A 23,983-nucleotide genomic window follows, 5' to 3' on the forward strand; every position below is an offset into this window, starting at 1 on the left:
GCCTGTAGTGAGGGGATCACGGGCGGGGAAGCTACGCAAAGAGATGGCTTCTCCCGGGGGATTCGGGGCAGACATGAAGGGAGCACAGGCTGGAGGAGAAGGGGCCGGATTCACGGCTGACGTTCCCTCAACCAGGAAGTGCTTGATTGTCCCCTTAACCCCTTTCAAGTGTCCTCGGGTCTCTGGGGCACCAGTCCATTTTCAAAGCATGAAAGGACAGATGCTCAGAACAGAAGTGGCAGGGCACTTCCCAAATGACTGTTCTTACTCAAAGAAATCCCGACCAGTCTTCGTTCAGTTATACATTTTATTCTCTAATAGGTACAATACTGAAATAAACACAAATTAAAAAAAAGTTTTATTAAAACAAAACTGTACAAAAAAGCAGTATACTACATTTTAATTACAGAACAGTCTACTGTCCAAAAGGCACTAATCCAGAATAGGAGATACAATGATACAGGACTCATTGGAACTATTTTAATCAATACAATAGAGCACTTGTTTCTTTGACCATTTACATCTAGAAACAAGGGCTGTTTGCTACAGTCATTACACAATGTTATAAATATGAGTCCCACAGGTGAAGGTGCAGTATCGCTCTCCCTAGAGAAGGTTCACGTCACGAGGGACTGTCTTGGGGCTGAGAGGTGGGTGGGCAGCAGAGGCAGTCCCAGGCCAGGGCCTCTGGACGCCTTTGTGGTGGGAGGGCCGGCCGTCCCGGGCACGCGGAGCTTGTCCTCCGGCCCGGCCTGTCCGATGGGCGGTTTCTGGCCATTGCTGGCAGCCACGCTACCCCCTCTTGGGTGTTAGCACCGGCGGAAGGTGGGTTCTGAGACCCTCCAGGTTAACTGGGGCTGGAGGCCTGGGGGATGAAGCGCCAGCAGCTCGGCAGAGGGGAGGCGTTTTGTAACCTGATCTGAAAAAGGCAGCGACCACTTGGAAGAGGGGCAGGGAGCTCAGGGCCAGTGAGCAGGGCAGCACTGCCAGGCACAGCCCCCTGCTGCTTTCCGGGCAGGCTCCTGGCCCAGAGATGAGAGGCCCTGTCCCTCACTTCCAAGAGGTCCCACGTCCCCTCCCAGTGGCTGGTGGGGCGTCTGCGTTAGTTCTGACAGTCTGTTTGTTTGGAAGCTGATGTCTAGAAACGGGATTTTTGCTTCCCTGCACCCTCCCTCAGTCCCACCTTAGGGCCTCGAGTGGCTCCCGGGCAGCCTGGGCCACTGTCCCGTGTTCGGTGGCCAGGACAATTCTCTCCACCCCACATTTCATTCTCTCATGGACTCTGCCCCTAAGGAAGAGAGATACTGCAGCTTTCCAAACAGTGTCATTACACGTAAGACGAAGACAGGCATCTGATGTTAACAAAAATAAGTAACAAAGAAATAGGATTAAACCAAATCTCTTCTCACAGCATCCTATACTACATCCTCCTTCTGCTTAGCAGAAAATTGTACGTACACAAAAATACAAATACACAATTTTGTAGAACAGTCTGATTTTAATATATTTATATATATTTATATTTATACGAGTGGCAGGTTAGTTCATTATATAGAGCTTTTTGCACTTTTGGCTCATATGCAACAAGGCTTATAAATTCAGCTTTAGCTTTCATTCAGGTTTTATAGCTTTTGAACAAGTGTTTTCACATTTAAAGCAGCATCCAATTTGCACTAGGAGTTTGTGGTGATAGAGGAAAAGATGGGGTCAGGAGGTTACTGACAGGAAGGCGGGCTGGGGCCGGGGCAGATATACATTCCAGTGTGTGTGGCGACGTCGGAAGGATTGCTGTGGGACAGAGTTGACCATGATGACCCCTTGAGGTAGACTGAACACCTTACAGCAGACTCAGACACAGGTGTGACTCCCCTCAGGGACACATGGTGCACAAGATGGGGACAGAGACCCGGAGACACCAAAGGGAAACACAAAGACTAAGACACGACGGCGAAGGCAGGGGGAACGCTCTGCCCCGACCCCCCCTCCCCCGCCTGCCCGCAGGGGCCCCGCTCAGCCCGTCGCAGGTACGCCAGTATTTGGCGGATGCTAAAGACTTTCCGGCAGACCCGAGGCACCCCTGGCATCTGATCAAATGACCCCCGTCAACTCGCCTTACAGTTTAAACTCGCTGCGCCAGCGAGTTCCCACCCTACGACGGACACCCAGGGAGACGGAGCCGCATGGGGTTCCACGGCAGGAACCATCCCCCAGCGCCCCCGCTCCAGGTGAGCCCCCGGTCCAGGTGATCGGAGAGAAACCCGCCTCTCCTCTCCTCTCCCCTCCCCCAGTTCAGCCTCGCGCCAACCTTGCTCACACTCTTCAACTACAACACGGGGAGCCGACAAGCGCCGTGGAACCTGTGGCCCGGCGCCTGGAGCGCCGAGGGTCTGCTCGGGGCTCGGCTCACGGGGGCAGCGGCTCCACGGCAGCCTCACAGGCCACCTCCACGGCGGTGCTCGCCCACCCCATCGCTTCCATCTACCGCCCCCCTTGGCCACCCAGCTCAGTCCCTCTGGCAAACGCCGTACATGTTAAATGGGAATGCCCAGTGTATGGGTTACTCCACTGTCCGAACAAAAATGCTGGATTCATAATGAAAATAAAGTGCCTGGGTATGGATTGTTCCATTCTGCAAAACCCTTCTAACGCACCAGCCAGTCATCCGAGCGCTGCTGGGTGCCACGATGTCGACAGTGCGGCCACAGAAGAACCCTCCTCATCCGCCCACCACGTGATCAAGGCCCCGAGTTTAGGTCAGACTTAAAGTACTTTAAAAAAGAAGCAAACAAATAATCTCACACTCGTTTTCAAAGATGCACTTCTGATCTTGTTTCACCCCCTACCGATGACGGCCTTTCTGGGCCCTTGTGGGCAGACACCCTGATCCCTCAAATCCACGAAGAGAGGACGAGGACAGGCAGCCAGGGTTCAGTGACCGATGACGGCAAATGAATAATCCTGTTTATAGCTCTGATTGACTCTTTGCCTCTTGGGTCTGGACGCACCTTCTGGCGGCTGTCAGAGACACCCGGGCTTCTGCTCCGAGGCTGTCTCGCTCTCCCGCTTGCTCGCTCGGCAGCTGCGGACTTCGCTAAGCAGGCTCCTACAGTCTCTGGGACCAGGACCGGGACCCTGTCCACAGAAACGCCCGTGAAACAGCAGCACAGGGGAGAGCGACAGCCCGCGTGCTCACCCCTGCAGTTGTTCTGCCTGCGGAACCCGGGGACCCTGGTGAGGGGCAGCCACCATGGCCACCCACCCCAAGGGCCAGGGGCAGGGTTGGGGAGGGAGGGCAGGGCACAGGCCGACTCTCTGGCGGGTCCCAGAGGTCTGTAACTTGTGTAGGCACTTAAAAAACAAAGAGAAATTCATCCTCGGAAGGTGCTGCATACCCAGCGTGACCACGGCCTTGGGAGGGAGGGGAGCCCACGGGGGATCAGAGAAGGCTGTGGGCTCTTCCAGGGGAGGCGGCTGTGATGCTCTCGGCATCTTCTGGCGGGGACAGCGGCCCCCCTTGCGGCCTGGGTGAACCGGCAGAGGCCTCTGTCCTTCTAGCTTGGGCGGAGAGCACGCGCGGGGTGCCCGGGTGGCCGGCTCTAGGCTCGCAGCCGCTGGGCTGGGGGTGAGGCTCGGGCTGCACGGACTGGCTTCCTACCGTCAGTGCGAGAGAAACTACTAGGAAGAGAAGAGGCCCCTGTGAGAGGAGGGTTCTGGGAACCGAGCGCAATCAAGAGCAGCCCTGCCAGAGCTGCCAGTGCAGGCAGAGAGCTCTTGCCCCGCCCCCAGTACCTTTGGTTTCCGTTCGTGGTGCCCATTTTCAGAGATGAATGATTAAGGGGTTCACTAACTAACAATACTGAATGTGGTTTCCAAGGCAAATGATAACTAACGATAATGCTCCTGACAGGAGCCCGCAGCCCAGCTCCCTCACCTTCATTCGGTCCACTCCTAACGTACGTACTGCCCTGCCCCCCGTGAATCTGGCATAAAAACAAGAGTTCAGGGTAATATCACTAGAGTGGCTGCTGTTTACATTAATACAGCACTAATGGCGTTCTCTTTCCAGTTTAATAGCTTCAGTGAATGATGAAGTGGAAGGATAAGCGTCACAACTTCATGCTGGGCTCTTAGTTCCAGTAAAGCAAAAGGAGAGGTTTCCGTGTTCAAAGGAAGCCAGAAATCAGACTGAGATTAGACCTGACCTGGAGGGAGTGGGAAGTTACGAAGAGAACAGGTGTCCTGGGACCAGCTCTGCGTGCACACTGGCTGGTGAGTCACGTGCGCCTTCCCCGGGAAGAGCCCACACCTGCCTTCTGAAGTTTCAGTGCCCCCAGCTGCCACCAGAGATTCCAAATCGGGATCAGCACCTCAGTGGAAAGCACACGTGCCTTCTTCCCTTCCCTTTAAGGGTGGGTTTATTTGGTGGGGTGAGCGGAGTGGATAACCAAAACCCCCCACGAGCCGGCTAATGAAACAAGGTGCCTATTACAAGGGCCACCAATCCCCAGTGGTCAACATGGGGACCCTCTCCCAGGGCCACTCCCAGCGAGGCCTTGCTCCTGGGGCGGTTCCCGTTCTTGGGCTTCAAGGATGCTTAGGGCACGACTAAGCGGTCAGAAGAGAGAGAAGCGACAGAGCCGGCCCCTGCAGAACCACCTATTGAGAGGTAAAGAGCTGGAGAATGGGAGGGAGGCGCATGGATTTTAGTTAGCTGAGTCCTCAGGTCAGCTTAGAGCCCGTGTCCCTGACAACAGTCACTGAGCCGCCATACCAACCCCAAGGCAGCTCGCCCCTGAGCTGGACTGTGGTTACCAGAAAGTTCTTACGCCGAGCCAGAGAGCCCACGGCGGGGCAGACACTGATCCAACACTGGCATTCCAGAGCCTCCAATCTCCAAAGCACTGGCCCAGCCCCACCGCCTCTCGTGATTGTGACGGAAGGGACAGTGGACTGAGTTGGAATGGCTTAGCGAAACTTCCAAACACAGGCACTGAAAAAATGCTCCAAGAGCTGAATAGAGAGAGAACAGGAAGAGTGAGCTTTTAATATTCCCTGCTTCCGCTTAGTGCAACTACCCCCAAGCAATGCTAGGATATTCGAGTTCCCCTCAGAACTCAGACTGTGACAGCCAAGATCTTCTATCCCAGCAAAAGGCAAGACCTTCCCATTCACCTCCTAGAGGCAGAGGTGGGGACAGGGGACTTGAAACAAGAGGTTTTGCATCACAGCTGCCAAGCCTCACTGAGTTTCTGTCACCATGAGTAACAGGAGAAAGGCCAAGGAGGAAGGATGCCCTGGTGTCTAGATCATCACAGTGACACTGGTCCAGTGTCGGCACAGAAATGATGGCGGGGCAACAGTGCACCAGGGGGGAATCATCCGGCAATGCCCAAGAGAAAAAGGAACAGGTTAAGTACAGAGATTTCACTCAGCAGGGCCAGGCAGACATCCTGTTAATGTTCTACCAGGATGAGAAAAGTGACTGGAGATTTTACTTGACTTCATTTAGGGGGTACTGCTCAGTATGGTCTGTGAATCTTCAAGAATCAATGAGACAGTGAAAACACTCAGCACAGTGCTGGGCACACAGGACAAGCTAGCAAGTGTCAGCGGCTACTTCGAGCTTCGAATGCTTGGGAGGTATGATGATTTAGAATGACGGCATCTTTACTCTGGTTACTTCTGGTGTTTTCTTCCAAAAAAATACATATTTCAGGGGTAAGCACTACCTGTATTTTCACTGATTTGGGTAAGCTGGCTTTCTTTTCTTTTTAGCGGGGCTGTGGGTGGTAAAGGAATATGTGGTGAAGGGTTTTCTGAGTCACCAAAGTGGCCTGTGGAAACATCTGGGGAGGGAAATGTCTGGCCAACTCCAGTTCTTTTTACGTAGCACCATCCTTTAAGCAGCACATCTAATACTTTGATCCCTAAAGGAGTAGATTGTGTTTGAAGGTTTTAACTGCAGTGATAATTCTATTTTCTTTGAATGTAAGCAGATAATCAGAATGTTCTTCTGCTGGCTGAAGGCATGTCTCACAAATCACAGAATTATACTCATCTAGTCAGTTTTCAGAATCGCTAATCTTAAGGCAGATTCTCAATTCTAATGGAGATAGTTATCTTTCAGCAGTTGGGAAAATAAGCAAAGGGATGGGATACTGTAGTCTTCGGGGTCATAAATCCACAACCATTCCAGCTGTCAGATGACCAATAGGATCCCATAAAGAAGTCCCAATGACTGCACGTCTATCTTGAAAGCAGGTGGCGTGCAGGAGTCGGGGTTAAGTCACTTTTAGATCTTGTGGGAAAAGCAGCACTGAGTAAAAACCCTTTATGGCATTATTTTTCCTGTTCTAGCACAACTACTATACATTTGATTGCAAGTATTTTGAGGGGGAAAAAAAAGAATCTCAAGGCAGAACCTTTATATCCAAATTCCGTGTGTGTGTGTGTGTGTGTGTGTGTGTGTGTGTGTGTGTGTGTGTGTACTGGGGGCTAAAGGGAGAGAACAGTTAGAAAGCAGCAGCCTACCTCAGCATTTTTATGAAACTGAAGTTTAATGTTTGGGTTAGGATTCCCTCTTGATATGTGGAGAGGGGAGAAGATGGGTGAAAGGGTAAGCAGGAAAGTATGAACAAAAGCAAGAGCTGTATTTTTCTTTAGCGGCTGCCACCTGACCCTGGAGTGTCCAGGCCTGAACAAAGGGCTCAGGGGCCAGGCTCACCAGCACAGCCAGGAACCTCAGGGACTGAAACGGCTTGTGAAGGGCCACTTGGCACTATGTTGGGTGCTGGTATTTGTGTAGACTCACTCTTGATCATATAACTGAAGTGACGGGAAAAACCAAACAAGGCATATTCTAGAGAAAGGCTAGATAGTGACGCAGCAGCTCCCGTCCAGCCTGAGGCCAGGGTGAGAACACGGGCTTTGTGAGCAGGCCGTGTATGGTGTCAAGACAACATGGTGCTCCATGGGACAAGGTGGATGGAAAAGAAAAAAAAAGTGGGAGGGAGAGAACACGGATGTGGAAGGGCCAAGGGGGGGCAAGCCCACTGACACAGCAGAACAATGGGGAAAACTCAGGGTAACCAAAGGCTGCTGACATGAGGAAGCTGGCAACTACCAGAGATGTGAGCAAACCTGGGTGAAATTCACACGTGTCCTTCTCCACCAGTAACGTTAGGACATTGCAAACAACAGTATTCCACTTACGCCGCAAAGTTCTCTACAGACCGTACCTTTTAGTTTATTCATCTGTGTTCGTGTCTTGTCTTCTGCTCTAGCTCAGGAAAAGCCTATCTAACTCAAGTGTAAGCTCCTGTTTGAAAAACACTTCCTGATGGTGACGGCAATGGAAATATCAAGCGACCAAGGGAAAATGTGAATTCTAGGGAGCTCGTGAAGCAGGAAACATCAGGTAAGGCCCACACACGACCCTGGCTGGTTGGCATGTGGGACAGAGTCCTCTGGGGGCCTCATCAGTGGGTGACTCAGTTTGGGGTTCTGACTGTAGTTTCTGCCATAGATGGAGCAGGTTGAAACTGGATGTGAGCGACAGGTTTCATGTGACTTAGTCTAATGGGGAGGAGTAATCAAAGGCTTCCATTCTGAAGCTGAAATAACTCCAAATCCTTCTCTTTCACTTAGGAGAGGACGCGAACACTATGTCATTATTTTAGTTTACTGAGTTGCTGTTCCAAATGTTCTCGGGAGCATTAGTGCTAAAAGGGAACAGGGAATGGGAGATCTGCCATTTTCAATCACATAAAGGACGGAAATCCTTTTAATTATGACCATGCCAATCTACATCTTGCTGTTAAAACAGCTAATTACATGTCAGGAGGACACTCAGTCATTCAGAACAATTGTCGTTATATTTTTATATATTCATTCTGTGCCACCCCCCTCAATCGCCATGGTTACAATTTGAAAGGATTCAGGCAAACCTTCATTTGCTCACAGCACACCAACGTGAATCTGAGAGTTAATTATGGCTGTATAGAGCCATTTTTATTTGAGAGAGACAGAGAATGAAAATGGAGTCACGGGGGCCGGCGTCCCGAGGTGGTGTGAAGCGCCCGTGGAGCCGTGCACACTCGCCCGCGCCCAGGCCTGCTCACACGCCACTGCTGCCCCCGCACCCACCGGAGGGCACAGCGCTGCCGTCTGGACGGGGGCAAGATGGCTCCGTAACTGCCCAGGAAAAGGGATGTCAGGAGGGAAGCGCAAAGGCCCCCCGCAGAGGCGTCCTTCCGCTTGTTGTGCGGGAGCTGCGGCTAATGAGAGAACGGGTGTGAGACGTGTGTGGGAAACTGCAGGGTGTAAAAATGCTAGTTAAGTTAGATTTTGCTTGAATGGAATGAACCAGATTTAGTTCTGCTCACTGCCTGGCCCCAGGTGTCACAGGAGGAATACAAAAATGAAGCCCAGGATAGGCGTACCTGGAATCCCAAGGCGCCTACCACGTCCTCGAGGTCTTCGGGTGACAATAAGAAGGGGATGCAAGATCCCCGCGTGCAGCCAGATTTTCCCTCCCCTCCCTCCCATGTTTATTCCCCTCTTGATTTGAAAAGAAAACCATTGTTACAGGAAACTAGATTTCTCAAGATCGTTAGCTTTCCTTTTGCTGCTGTTTCTCATCCCCACTAAGGAAGAATAATGAAGCTGGTATGGGAACTTCTCAATTTATAAGCTTCCAGCGATTAGTGAGTCAACCATCGACCCTCTAAGACGGCAAGAGTAGTAGCTTATCACTTTTGGCCTGTGAGAATTAAGACCAGCCTTTTGTATAACCTGTTTGTGAGAGGGGTTTCTGTGACTGGAAATGGACTTATGGGCTTGATGTGTTTAAAAAGCCTTTCCCACCACGTTAGTGCGGCAGTTCTCTTGAGAGCAGTAAGGAAATCTTTCCTCTTAAGTGATTATCATCTTTTGAAAAGAAGACCCTATCATGAAGGCAACCAAAGTACAGAAAAAGAAAGGGCCCCTGCTTTGACAGCACACCACCGTTAGGGCAATCCTTCCAGGATAACCTGGGCATTCACGGTTGCCTCCCGGGGAAAACCTCCCATTCTCATTATGGTGCGATACCTTTAAACTGGGTAATTTAGGTATTACCAGGTAATGGCAACCAGACAATATGGAGATTAAGAAACAGAAGAGGGTTTCCAGGGCATGCAGCTCAGTCTGCCAAATTCAATATGGCTAACAACTGATCCCCCAATCCTGAGTAAACATCCTTGTTATTTAGAGAGCACACAAAAAGGAATGTCTTACGCAGCTCCTAGCCCTGCCCCGCTGCACCCCCCCACCCCACCCCTGTGCCCCGCAGAGATACCACCAGCGGGAGCTGGTCAATGTGCCCAACGTTCACTTGGGAAATCTTGACAAACAAACGCGGCTCAGTAAAGCTATAAATGGATTTGGCTGGTCTCAACGCAGCCCCAGTGAATACAGTAGTAAAACATTACTAATAATCACAACAACAAAATGACAAACTCTATCACCACTCTGACGTAAGATTTAAATCACACACAGTGATTAACACAGAAAACCAACGCACGAGTAGAGGGTCAGGACTATTGAATGTAGAGAGCTACTGCGCACAAGGTCATCAATAAGAAGAAAAATTATTGCCTAAGAATCTGTTGAGACTCATTGGGGAAAAAAATACTCTGGTGGTTCTCTGAACAACAACAGAAAGAGACAAACAGCAATTTTAAAAGGCAGAGCCACGAGTTAAATGGGAAGACTGCTTCTACCCAAACCCTTCTTAAGACCAAAGAGAGAGAAGGACTTGACGTTCACATTTTAAGGACGGGGGTGGGGTATCATTTATGAAAAAGGGATTATTTCCACTGTTGTGGGCAGAGAGAGTAGCTGGTCGGCGGAATATGTAGCTGGTCAAAAAGCTGGCCTGCAAGACAGGAAGGGGTGTTTGTGTGAAGAGATGGACCACACCCACCTAACTCTGCCTACTGCAGAGGATAAAAAAATTCCAGCAAGGAGTCAGCTCAAGATGAGACCTTGGTTTGGAGCCCAGAGGAAAAGAGAAGAGGAGTTGTTCACAGACAGACAGGATGTGACTGTAGATTCCTGATGAAATGAAAGTCTATTTACTTACACTTGGTGCCTGATGGTTGAAATCCAAGAGGGAGGTGTGTAAAGACAGAGGCCAAACAGGGAGAACGAAAGCAGCTGTATCACTAGCTCTTCACGAGTCGTCCCTTTTGAGGTAAAGGTGCTGTTCGTCAGCAACTACTGCCATGATAAACCTACAGGACGCGGGGGCTGGGTTTGCATCCTCCCATACTGAGGGGCTGCTCCCTCCCTCACGTCCTTTTAGGTGATCACCGCGCCTGAGCTGAAAGGGGTCTTCCTGTTCGAGGATCTCTCTTTCTGTGAAGGACTGCGAGACGTGGGGGAGAGCCCACCCACCGAACGACAACATGTGGGAACTCTACAGACTCTGCAGGCGGGAGGAGGCCACCCAAAGTACTGAGACTTGAAGAAAACTGCCTTAAGGGGTGCTCCGGCCTTACAGGCTTTGCTGAAACAAACCACAATGTCTATTTGGTACTGACGGGTCCTGGAAGGTCGCAGATCAGAGTGTACCGTGTAGCCCTCCCTGGCCTTCACCTGCTGTTACGATTCTCAAGAGATGGGCAGAAATGGCATTAGGATGGTCCATCTTTAAAGGGTCCCTTTGTAAGGCTGTGTTTTAAGAAGGCTAGGAAATTTACCCATGTGACTATAGTATAATTCAATGAAAGTGTCTTAAAAGAATAACAGACAAGTTACCTGAACTGCTTGCAAGGTTTCCCCACCTGACACGTTTAGTCTTCCTCACCTGGGAAGGAGCAGCCCCTGAAAGAGTCCTCGGGGGCCTGAAAAAAGTACAGCAGGAAGTGAGAAAAGAGGACAGAAAAACCGAAAAGCACACAATGGGATGCTTTAAGAGCCTGGCTATTTTCCCTTCAGTAAGAGAGCAGTTTAGGGTTTCTATTTTAATACCACCTCTTAAGCCTGAAAAAGCTTAAGAAAAAAATTTACTCCCCAAAGATATTACAGATTAGACAGTGGCAACTCCATATGCCACTGTAAGAACTAAGGTAGCCCGGAGAAGACAGCAGAGTTAAACCTGATGACAAACAAAAAACCAATGGCAGATTTAAATCGAGGCCCCAAAGAACTAAATTTTCACTTCTGGAGAAAAAGCAGAAGTTGTATGTAAGGCAGTAGATGTTAGAGCAGACTGGCAGTCTTCTTTAATCAAAGAACTCCGCGTGCAGGGCTCCTTCCTCCAGTTCCTACTGAACCCAAGGCAATGCTGCCCCGCACTGGCAGACACATTCTTTCACTTTTCCCAGATTTCCAGGTAAGCACCTGGTACTGCCTTCATGGATACTCTCCTTTACTCTTTGAAGCTTTCTTTCCTTCCTTAAAGGTCTTAAATCAATGAAACCTTTTAGCTCTTCTCTGGCAATCACCCTGTTTCTTTAGAAACTGCAGGTGCCTTTATAGTTTGAGTCTGTTTCTTTAAAAGGACCAGCAAGAACAAATGATACTAGCAGTCCCATCTTAAAGAAGCTATCAATTATAATAATCTCCTTACAATAAATCATGGATGTGGCTTGTCAGTATATTTTTCTCTCTCCTTTTCTTTCTGATTCAACTGAAAATAAGCAGACAAAATTCCACCGAAATGGAAAGATATGTTGTATTTTTTCTAAATAATATCAAAGGAAAGAAAGATAACACAGTCTTCTAATAGAAATAAAAAGTCAAACACACCGAGAAAGAAAATGAGTGGGGGGATCGATCATTCCTGAGAATAACAAATGCTACTCTTGAATTCATTGGTTCAAGTAATATAGTTAAACAGAAAAGGCTACTCCATTTTACTTCAATTCTTGGAAGCTGGAAAAAAATATATACATTTTCCCCCTGAAATCCAAGGACAAGAGCAGGCCCAGGCCCTGCCTGTAGCTCTATAAAGTCACAGACCCACAGAAGGTGGCACCTTCATGCCTCTCAAAGGCTTCCTCACACTGACATAAGCAGGATGAACAGACAGTGGAGGTGATCTCACCGGCGTGTGCCTTAGGTGGAGTGAGACCAGCTAGAAGCTGGCGGATGTTCAAACTCACTGCTGAGGAAAGGAGAAATGAAGGCGGCCAGTCATTCTCTCTCTCAATGGTTTTAAGTTGAAAACATTTGGTGGGGGAGGAAGGGTGAAGAGGTAAGGAAATGGCACCCTCCTTCAATTTTAGAATCACTTTCAGGCAATGGATAAACACATGACGCCCTGCTTAACAGCCAGGCCCATATTCCCCTTTAAACGAGGCTTCGTTGTCTGTAGGAAGGAGAGAGGGAACGAGGCAGGAAATAGAGAGCAGCTGTGCCTCTTTCAGACGCACCCTCCGCTGCTACACTGAAGGCTGTCTCCTCTTACCCACAGTGACAGTGTGTCCTTTAATCGGGATGCCAAGAGATTTTCATACAAGGCCAGTAGATGTGATTTTCTTGGACGCATGAATAGTTCATCATTTTGCTACTGGACGACAAGGTGATCACAGGGTGACTTTATAACTCAAGTTCACTGTTTGGTATTTTGAGTTCTCAAAATGAAAAAAAGATTTATCAAATATAAATATCTTTAAAAAGTAACAAAAGTGCTACATATGTGATCAAGGAAAAAAATTCCATTAGTTACTGCCGCTTAAAGTAGATTAAACTTTACAAATATTACCACATCCATTATCAATATGGCTTCCAATTATTAAATAAATTGCCTGTAGCAATATAGCTTTTCACACCTCTACAAGGACACAGTAAAGAGAACACCAAAGCAGTCACATCCTGTTGTATCTCGCAGACCCACCACATAAGTGGCAAACGTCCCCTGCTTCTTTTCTGCTCCTAGTTGGGAAAGTATTTGCGTTTGTGAGAGTCAGTCAGCATAATCCCGCTATAAAGTCCTCTATCAACCTCTCATGTTGAGGGGGCTTCAGTTAATGGATACAAAGACTGGAAGTTCATTCACTTACTTTTGACCTTAGCTCCATCCTCGAAATGCCTTTTTTTGGTAGCAGGGAAAGGGGACACAGACAGGAGGCAAAGCAGCTTCCATGACGACCTCCAGCACCTTTCCAGGCCGGCATGTACCTGTGCCACGTACTGTATAGTGGTTCTGAGAACTGGACCTAACATCCATTAGACCTTCAGCTCATGTTTTTTCCCAGTGCTCTCAAGCTGGGCTTTGTTTTTTTTAAATGACTTTTGGTTTTTGTCATTTTTCTGTTTGTTTGTTTGTTTTAATCATGGTCCCAAAGGCAGAGGCAGTATTTTATCTACTTAAGTCACACAGCTTGTGAGAGGAAAGGATGTCTGTGTCAGGCATGTTAACATCAACCAAAATCTGAGATCGAGTGTTTCCACTGACATTCTTAGCACAGCACCCAAAGAAGTATAATCTAGCCACAGTGTGACTATTATGAGGCACGGCTTATTGCAGCTGGAAATCAATTCTTCCCACACTGAGGTGGGGGTTCTAGTGTCCCTTTTACTCTGTGGGTACTCCCCAAATGGCGTCTGTCCATCCTGGGCCACACTACCTCAGCTTGCATCCTACCAGTCTTGGGGAAGGAAAAGGGGTACAGACTAGTGTTACAGGAATCTAAAGGTACCCAATACACACAGCCTAATATTTGAGAACTGAGGGCTATCTAAATACCTGGAAGCACTTTCTTGGAATGCTAAGACAGAGCAGCAAGATTTTCTAGCCTCGGGGTCTGGGAGAGGGAAGGTTGGTTGGTTGGTTGGTTGGTTATTATGTACTGGGAATTAATACTGAGAGTATATGCAAAGGCTGAGGGCACCATGCCATCTTCACAGAACAAGACCCTAACGGCTAACTGACATACAAGAAACTGCAAGTTATACTGTAAGAACACATGTTAAGGACCGAGGAAAGTCTGCTAAGGTGCTACGTCTAAACTAAGTTAACTTCTCGTGTCCAATCCTCCCTCATCAGTCGTCATCCAGGGCCTCTGTCTTGATTTCGTTGGCTCCTTGTCGGGCCAATGCCAAGATAGTGTGGTTGACTGCTGCCATTTCCACAGCTAATGAGATGGGGTCTTGGTGGTCACTATGGCTAGTGCTGTCGTCCTAGATGTGCAGAGATAAGAAACAAATGTTATTAGTGCACTGGTAAAATTCTCTAGCTCACAGAAAGGCATGCTGCGGGCAAGGGGAGGCAGAACATTCGTGGGAGAAAACAGAGTTGGGGGCGTCATGATAGAATAGAGGTGAAATGTATTTAAGTAGGCACTGAATGGATATAGGTCCAGAGACTTCTGGTTGGCATTTTTATGATTCAACAAATAAAAAGCACTAAAATGTTTTTTTCTTGCTGAGAATTTTTTCCTTCTATCAGAAAGATTGCTGGGGATGATGATCAAACCTGGACCATTCCAAGTTTGCAACAAATACAGCACTAGTTACTGAAGGCCAAACTAGTGAGCTTAAATTCTGGATTGGTGCTCTTACAAACAGATTATCAGAATTCATAGTATCTCTCTACTCAACTGAGAAAACTAGACAAAAGTACAGACACCAACACCTTTCGGATAAAAATGCATTTTTGTAAAAAACAAACCAAGCCCCCCGCCCCCCCCAACCCCAAACTCTCAATTAGAACAGGACAAAAGTGTAACTGCTGGAAATGGCTTCGTGAGAAAATGTCGCCTGGCACTCTCCCACTGTAAGGGAGCCGGGCAAGGGAAGTGCAGGTGTCTTACTTGGAGGGAGTGTGAAGCTCGCCCTCCGCAACGCCGATGTGTTAAACAATACAGCTGTGGCGGAAGCTGGCACTGCAGGATGTTCGTCAGGCGCTGAAGATGGTGTTTCACACAAGGGGTAAGTTTCTCACCTGTCACATCTTCAGGGGAACTCTGCATCGAAAAGCTTTGGAAAAGGGTGAGTCCCTTTGGGCGAAAAATAGCATGGCATGTGTTGCCCTTAGGGCATCTGGGAGAAAAAGTGGAAGTGATCCACCTACACTGGTAGACTAAAAACTAACAGGAATGTTTCCACTTAGACTCACAGAACATTCTCTTGAGTGAAACATCGAGCGCTGACTTGGAGTCCTCAGGGGGAAATTCTGTGCTCATTCGCGCAGGCTGGCCTTTAGTTTAAGTAGGGATCAGCATGGAACTGCTGGTACCCTGGCAGTGTCTATGCTCAAGCCGGTAAACAGGGGCTGCAAAGCGGTCGGCAGAAGGCCACAGTGGACTCTATTAAAAGAGCTGGCCGAGGGGCAAGGTAAAGGTGTACATCAAATAGGAAGGAGCAGATGTTTTCCTGCTGGGGCCTAGGAGAAGAGACCGTACATTCTCTTCATATTCCAAATGGAATGAGTTTAAAATCCTATAAAAAATGTAATGAACTCTGTCAACAGATATGTGGGGGGAAAATTCCCACATTCTTAGTTACCAAATTATACCATCCAGTGGCTACAATTAAATATATTTTCCCCCTAAGCAGTGAAGAGTAAGTCAGGGTGAGGTGGGCAGACATGCATTTATGAGAGGGTGTGTGTGTCCATGTGCCAGAGACTCTGGAGGAACCACTATCTCGGCACGAGGGTTCCCACGGCAACGGGGCCAAAGTGGGTGGGCCCTTCTACTGTGTGCTGGTCCGAACGTGTCCAGGCAGGGTCACAGCTGCCCGCAGCCCCTAGTGTCTCTCGGACAGTGAGTGTGTGTGTGGTGGACGGTGGAACTTGCTTGTTTGGATCAGATCCTCCTCTCTTCTTCTACCTTCTCTGCTTCTCTGCCTCCCTCTGAACTTCTTCCCTCCTCCTCCTCCCCATTGCGTACTTGCCAAGTATCCTGTTATATGACAATAAATCCATGTGGGTGAATAACGATTTCTCACAAATTCACTTTCAAATTACACGAAAATCTAACTAGACACAGGAGCCGAGTGGAGGGACATTCGCTTGCCTCCCCTCCCCCACCCCATACAAAACGCACCCACGGAATTGTCACACAGTCCCACCCACCCTGTATCCGGCAGCCTCCCCTCCGCTGCTCACCTGCTCTGAGTAGTCATTTCCGTCGACGTCATCACTGTTGGAATGGCCTCCGGGACTCTGTACATCTATCCCATGACTCTCCAGGATTGCTGCTTCTTCGAAAAAAGCAAATAGATCCCTAAATTATCTGTTACATCGCCATCATGGTCTAAACACTGAATTTGTATTGAGGAAATTAGAATGTAATTAAACAAAAACCTAGACTCCTCTCTATGTTTTGTTTCTTTTAAATTGCAGACAGATGGAACTCGGCGGCACAGAGGTCAGGGGAGGAACACGTTTCCCATTCTGGAGCCCCTGCTGCTATGCGTGTACATTTGAGTGGCTGACTGTTAGGTGCTTCATAAATACTTACCAACTAATTAAACAGCTCTCCTGTCTTGGGGTTCTATAAAGCACTTGAGAATTGTAACGATGAAGGGGAAGGAAGTACGTTTATAAATGAAACACAACTTTAGAAGCTCAAAACCACCCCTCCACCCCAATCTCATCAATTCATGTTTCTTAAATGCTCTCTCTTTAAAAAAAAAAATAAATATCTCGCTTTTTACTAGGTTCCTTGTATATTAAGACTCTTTTATTCCAATTTTATTAATCACATGTTTCTTAACATCTAGGTCATATAGCTCAGTAGTAATGAAGACGCTAAGGGTATCACACTCCCTCTCTCAAGCCCTTACAAGTATCTTTAATATGCACCCCAGGAGTAACTGATCAGAGACATTCTAGATTCTAGCATATTGAGAACAATGAGTTTCAGAAATAATGCCATTCTTATTACAATACAAATAGTGTAATTAATATTAACTTTGCATTATTAAAACTACAATGAAGAAAAACGTAAGGGCAAGCAAGTCTCATTAGGCTTAAGAGGTAGGATCATTTAGACCTGCAGCTCTAAACGGAAGTCACTCTTAAAATAAACGCAACGTCCATAATTGCCTCAAAAGAGACAGCAGCCTCTCTGATACATTACCGATATTGGCTCTCCTCTTGATCTCCTTCCGTCTATTAGCAAACCAATTATATACTTTCAGGGAGGTAACTCGTTCCAGATCTGACAGTTTTTTGCCTGTGAATGCATGCAATAAAATTCAGATAATCTATATCTCAGACTAGTTTTAAGGGTTACTACTTTTCTTTTTAAAAATGTTCTTTTGATTGCATTTCTTGCCAGAATAACAGATATAGAAGTAATATTTTTTAGCATGAGCTAGTACTATGTACAGACTCAATTACTGAATGAATAAACATATAAATAAACATACAAATAGCAACTAATAACACAAAATGCTTGAATTCAGAAAACCACACAATATTAGGGAATTCCAATATTACTACATTAAAGAATTTGGTCCACTAGGGGTTCAAAGTTCACATGATTGTATATGAAGGCTTCATTTGATCAGCATCATTCTAGATGAATATGTTATTCTTTATCAAGTTTCCAGATAGCTGAAGTTTATTTACATCTTTAAGGCCTTATATTACCTAGTTTCCTGCTGTCTTAAGACAGAGAATACTATCCATGTTTTCTTGAAGATTAAGATCACTATGACCAGCCATAACTGTAACTATGCTGGAACACATAGCACAATTCAAACTGTATTTTAAATGTATTATCTTCTTTGCTGTCAAATGTGACGTTTTATGGATAGCACCATGTTTACCAACATGGCAACCACCTTGTACCTTTCCCTCCTCCCTTATTCAGCTTTTAATCCACACTGGGTGGAGAAACCAGAAAACAGGTTAGGCCCTTGATGGTAAGGGGGTGAAGTATTTTCCACGAAGAGTTTGAGTTCCAGCACACCTTTAGGGCTGGGACTTTTTGGCTTGTGTAAAATAAGGGTACAGGTATCATTGTAGCTGAGCTTGTATGTTTTAGATTATTAAAAGTCTGGCTTCTAACTAAGGGGGAGGATAAATTAGTATTTAATTATTATAAAACAGTTACATTTTTGTGTTGATATATATATAGCCTTTAAGCCAATCCAAGTAACTGGCCAAATGGAGATCAACTGGATCATCTTAACTGAGAATGGTTTCTGGTAAAAAAAAAAAAAAAAACCCTGTAAAACATGAAAGAGCACTTTAGCACTTGGAAGGAAAGATGTATGAGTGCTTCAGGGGTTCTGTGGACTTGCATAGGAACAACAGGACTTCAGAATGGAATTACCCTACATTTTTTCCCACCTAAGAAGTCATCCTGATGTAGGAAGGAGAAAGAAGCCAACTCCAAAAAATTCTTTCTTCAAGCAGGAATACAGACTTATACAATTTTCAACAGTTGTAAAAACACCAAAAAAAACCCACACACCCTATCTTAATAATTTCATTAACTAGCCTTGCTTAAGTATACCAAACTTTAAAACTATTTTGAAATTGGCATATTTATGCTGTATTTTTGGAAAAAGAAATCTACACAGTCTTCACAAAAAATAATTTCGAGGTTGCGTATCTCAAGCAAGGACACTCGCTGGGAATTCCCACATGAAGTTTGATTTGGAGTAGCGTGATCACCCCCTAAGAAGCACTGTTTGAATAGGACAGGGGAGTGGCCATCCACAGGAGGATGGCAGGAATGGGGCCAAGAGCACCCCGTTGGGAGAGGAAGAGACTTAGGTCCCAAATGATGACCTGAGCTGAGAGCTCCAGCAGAGCCAAGCAGCACTTGCTACCTTACCTGGCTTCTGTATAACTGCGTTGCAAGCATTTGCAATTTCTTCTCTCTTTGCTTCATCTGGGTATTGATTCTCATTGAAGTAACTGCAGAGGCAACCAATTAAGACACAAAGTTTGTACTTTTAAAAACTGTGCTCTCCTTAAAACACCAGCCCACTGAAAAAGATGTTCTTCTTTAGGATGTAACATTAGAGTGTTTGGTCCAGCCTGTCCAATGGAATTTTCTGTGAGGATGGAAACGGTCTGTTCTGTACTGTCCAACAGAGTGGCCACTACTCACATGTGGCTGCTGAGCATGTGAAATGAAGCTGATGTGGTTGAGGAAGGGAATGTTTAATTTGATTTAATTTTAGTAAATTTAAATTTAAGTAGCTACATGTGACTAGTGGCTTCTATATTGGATAGTACAGGTCTGGCCACTGCTAGGCTTCATTAAAAGATGTCCTTGAAAAAAAAAGTTACTTGTGATATGGGTGGCTGGTTGAAATCACAGAGTTCTGTTATTAAGGCACTGGTAACAATAGGACTCTCTTTGCGTGTCACGTTCGTAGCAGCAAAAGTTGGAAATTACCCAACTGTCCCATCAGTAGGAGAATGACAGAACAAATTATGGGACATCTATATTTATACATAGCTATTTAAAAATTACTAGAAAAACTATCCACTGGCCTGGAGAGATGTTTATGACACAGTCCTAAGTGCGAAAAACAATCTGTAGAATAATGTGCATGTAAAAGTACTGTTAAGAAATTTGAAAAATTCCTGTCTATGTGTACTTAAATTTGCATGGATAAAAGCTGGAAGGGTACACATCAAGCTGGATTACCTCCTTGTGGGAGAAGGGGATTCGTAGGAGGAAATTTAAACATTTCTAAATTTATTTTTGCCTTTTCCCCTATGTTAAAAAAGCATATATTGCTTCTATACAATAGTACTTAAAGAAATTAGGCTTACTGAACCCATCCCTAGCATTATCAGATCTGTGAGACTATATGTGGGAACAGAATGCTTATTAGTACTACCTGTTCTGTCATCTATGAGTTTAAAAAAAAAAAAGTGGACTTCCTTGGTGGCGCAGTGGTTAAGAATCTGCCTGCCAGTGCAGGGGACACGGGTTCGAGCCCTGGTCCGGGAAGTTCCCACGTGCCGCAGAGCAACTAAGCCTGCGATCCACAATTACTGAAGCCCGCGCGCCTAGAGCCCGTGCTCCGCAACGAGAAACCACCGTAATAAGAAGCCCACACACCGCAACAAAGAGTAGCCCCCACTCGCCGCAACTAGAGAAAGCCCGCGTGCAGCAACGAAGACCCAATGCAGCCAAAAATAAAATATAAATAAATAAATATATAAAAGACAAAAAAGAAAAAGGGACTTTCTGTGCTTTGAACCTGGAAACTTAAGATCAGGAAATGATTCCTTGTTAAATTCTAGTACCTCTCATCTCCTCAGGGGCTGCCCTTCCCCCAGAAAGCAGCTTTCCCATTCCTTCACCCTCTGTCTGCACTGGTGAAAATGCCATTCTACTGGGAATAAACACTGGAGGCCCCTAACCCTTCCTGTGAATCCCCAAACCCGCCTTCTGCAATGCCACTCCCTTCCCCTGAAGCCCTCTCCATGAGACCATCCTTCACTGTAGTCCTGACACAGCAGCTGCCATCACCAAACAGCCTTTCCTTTTCTAAAATATAAGCGATAGAACTATATCATCCAGTCTTGTCAACTACCACCCTCCACAAATGGTCTGCTGAAGTCCAAGCTTTAAGCATCTCTTCCCACGTGACATTCTGCTATCATTTTTAGGGCTTCCGTGTTCATACTGAGAGTTCTTCCAATCTCTGCTCCACTTCCACATTCCTACTGACCTTTATCTTTACTCCATTTCTGCTATTTACTTGGGCAAAGACACTATGGATTAGTTTCCATTAACCAGCATCACGGGCATCACCTGGCAGCTTGTTAGAAAGGCAGAATCCCAGACCCCACTTCACACTAAATCAGAATCCGAATGTTAACAAGATCTCCAGGTGATTCGAATACACATTAGTGTTTGAGAAGCACTGGATTAGCTCATTCATTTAAAATTCAACAACAAAGACAACAAAAGCAGATATTAAGTACCTAATGTTATATGCATCCACTGTGGGTAAAGAAGAGAATTAGTTTCTGACTTCAAGGAGTTTATAATCTACTGAAGACACATATAAATCAATACACTTGTGATAAAATTCCATAGGATGTCTGAACAGAGCAGAGTTCACACAGACGAAGGTGTGCTCAGTGTTGCTGAATGACCTGGCAGAGGAAGTGCCGTCTGAGTTAGGTCTTGAAGATGAACAGGAGTTTACAAGGCAGAGGAGAAAAGGAAGAACATTTCATGCAAGGGAAAGAGCATGAGCAAAGGCAAAAGGTAGATAAAAGCCTTGAGGATTCTGGGCACAGAGAAGAGTTCAGTGTGGTTAGAATATGGGGAAGAAATGAGGAGACACCAGTCTGGAAGAGTAGGATGGGGCCAGCCTGTGATAAGCCCTGCCTGTTCTATGAGTAGTAGAGACTTCACCCTGAAATAGAGGTTTTCAGGCCACACAGAGATATACTCCCATCTGTGTTTGAGAATGATAACATATCTTCAATACTCAACCCTATGATCTGAAATTCTGAAATTCCCCAATCAACCTTCTACTCACCTACTCCACCTCTCCAAAATAATTTTTTCTTCACCTTCTTTATAATCTCGAATCCTTTAAAACCCTACTCCAACTTTAAAAATCTGTTCATCTGTTACTCTTCTTCTGGCCTCACCTCTCATTTCTCAGCCTGAACTCCATGGCAAGCCGAATCAACTGTATCTCTTAGGAGAAATTCTGATTATTCAGCTTTTCTGTCCTTCCACCATACCTATCCAGCCAATCTCCCACCCTGCAGAAAGCACCTTCCTCTTGTTTTCTTCCATCCTTCTCGCAGGGTACCAAGTGTTCCTGGACAAAGTCATAAAATAGGGCCAATTGGTTTCTTTATACATCTGTGCTTTTCAACCTTAACTGGGCCCCTCATTTCTGTTGGGAATGCTTTTTGTCCTTCTAGCCAACTGTCTTTAATACTCCATCTTTAGTGCCCCACTTACCCGAAACCTTTCCACTCTGAAGTCCCAAGCCCTCAAACCCACTACCGTCATTCTTTTCGCAGATGCCCTTGCCTCCTCTTTTACCAAGATGGAGGTTATTAAATATGGGTTTGCTTAATGTTTTTAGCTTCTCAAGTTCTACACATCTCTGAGCCACTGCACATTCTTCTCTTCGTCTCATGGCAGAGGAAGATGCATGCTCCTCTTCAAGGTCTACTTCTCCACTTGTGCCTTTGATCTCATCACCCCCACCCTCTTTCATTTTCTCAACTCTCTCCTTTCTTTCTTGCATACCCCTTCTTTTCCCTGTGCCCATGCAATTTACTCTATTTCACTGATTTTATGATGCACATTTCCTCATTATTATAATCTCTAAAATCAGGTACATCTTATAATTGGTGGTGTCTGAAAATTAACTGGCAGTGTCCTCCCTCCACCCACGCCCACCCCAGTACATAAACTAAAGGTGTGTCATACAGTCAAAGCCTTCTTAGGTTTGATGGAATACGGTAGCTGCTAAGACCTAGAGCTCCCGTTTCAGCTACAGCTCAATTGCTACTACTACACCTCATTGTGGTAACTCCTCTTCCAAATTACTGCAAAGCCTGTGACCGACACTCCCTCTAATGTCTGATTAATATTCCTAATGTACATCTCTAGTCATGCCACTATTCTGTTCAAAAGTTTTTCAAGATTTATTATAGAGGTGTTTAGAGTTCTCCCCCAAACTACCTTTGCATCTTTATCTGCTGCTACTCTCATACAGGCAGGCTACAGTCTAGGAAAACGGAATAGCCTTGTCAACCCCCTGCATCTCTGTGCCTTTCTCCTACCAGTATATGTTTTTTGCCTCCCTGCCCCCAAACCATCTTGTCTGTCTTTCACAGCATCGCTCAAATATCACCTCAAAGGTAAATAATTTCCTTACCCCATGAATCCCACAGCATTTCATCTGTTCCTCTCTTACACCTTTTTCATCTTGTATTACAGTTATCACTGTACACCTCTCTGACTACACTGAAAACCACCTGAGGGCAGGGTGCCAAGTCTGACTCATCCCCACATGCACTCCTCATTGATGATATGCGCTCCTCAGTAACAATGGAAAAGTCCCCACCAGCCCAGTGTAGGGGCCTCCAAAAGAAATGGATGTCACTGTAAATGAACTGTTGACCATCAAGGGTGTAGAGTTACTGCAACAGGGTCTTGAAGGGTACATACTAAACTGTTACAAGTGATGATTATCTCCTGGGAGCAAGAATGCTGGGGGCGGTGGGTAGAAGAGAGGGAAGTATTGGTGGTAATTAAGATCGGTTTTCACATTCTGCTTTGTATACTTCTCTGTTGAATTTCTGAAATGAACATATGCTATTTTCATAAATTTCTTTTTAATAAAAGAACTTTGGGAAAACATTCAGACAATTAAGGACTAGTTTACTGATTAATATAACTCCATAAACAATTTATGTTTGGAAAGTATATCTGGATCGGCTAGAAAATATTAGGTTTGTGATTACCATTCTAGTGACTAACAGAATAAAACCGTAGTATTTCTGGAAGTTAAATAAGAATTGGCAGTAATTCGTGGCATATATGATTAATGAGTTTAAAAGTTTTTAAAAATCTTATTTAATTTGTATTTTTAGGATTTAACTATATAAAATAAAGTCAGAATAAAAATAAATTGGTAACATCTTCTAAATTAAAGACTCAAGAATATAATTCACTAACTATAGTTCTAAATCTCTAAGCCTGGCAATTAATACTTTCTTTTCTGTTAAAGACCTATTATTTTTATAATTAAGAAATGTAGGTCTATTGAATATTTCAATTTTCATTAAAATGTGCTACCACAGCTGGAGGTGTGTACACTGGGCTGTGAGCACCACTTTTCATCTTTTTGTAATGTTTCAATGTTTAAAAAATATTAATTAAATATCGATAGTATAATCTAAACTGATAAAATGATATATTTTAAGATACTACATGGTAAATATTTAAGTTTAAAATGTAATAGTTAAAATTCTTTTGCAAAAAAATTACGAAGCTCTTAAAGCTTTCTTCTTGGTCATGGTGGG

At 45.6% G+C, this 23,983-nt stretch overlaps 1 protein-coding gene across 11 annotated transcripts in view; it reads right to left on the reverse strand.

Annotated features, from left to right (window-relative positions):
• Positions 1-299: 299 nt before the first annotated feature.
• Positions 300-23,983, reverse strand: part of HMBOX1 (homeobox containing 1) — a 187,305-nt gene continuing 163,621 nt past the window's right edge. For 2 of the 11 annotated variants that reach the window (XM_029201890.1, XM_029201891.1), the window contains exons 7-11: positions 18,786-18,868; positions 17,076-17,171; positions 16,100-16,194; positions 15,822-15,893; positions 300-14,169 (exon numbers count right to left, since the gene is read on the reverse strand). In XM_029201890.1, coding sequence (XP_029057723.1) covers positions 14,032-14,169; positions 15,822-15,893; positions 16,100-16,194; positions 17,076-17,171; positions 18,786-18,868 — 484 coding nt within the window. In that variant the 3' untranslated portion in view covers positions 300-14,031. The remainder of the gene's footprint in view (positions 14,170-15,821; positions 15,894-16,099; positions 16,195-17,075; positions 17,172-18,785; positions 18,869-23,983) is intronic. The other 9 variants (XR_003790686.1, XR_003790685.1, XR_003790684.1 and 6 more) reach the window with 9 other exon arrangements.

This window comes from Monodon monoceros, unplaced genomic scaffold, assembly GCF_005190385.1.
Source record: "Monodon monoceros isolate NGI ecotype Baffin Bay Population unplaced genomic scaffold, NGI_Narwhal_1 Super_Scaffold_5, whole genome shotgun sequence".
In the NCBI taxonomy this organism is placed as follows: domain Eukaryota; kingdom Metazoa; phylum Chordata; class Mammalia; order Artiodactyla; family Monodontidae; genus Monodon; species Monodon monoceros.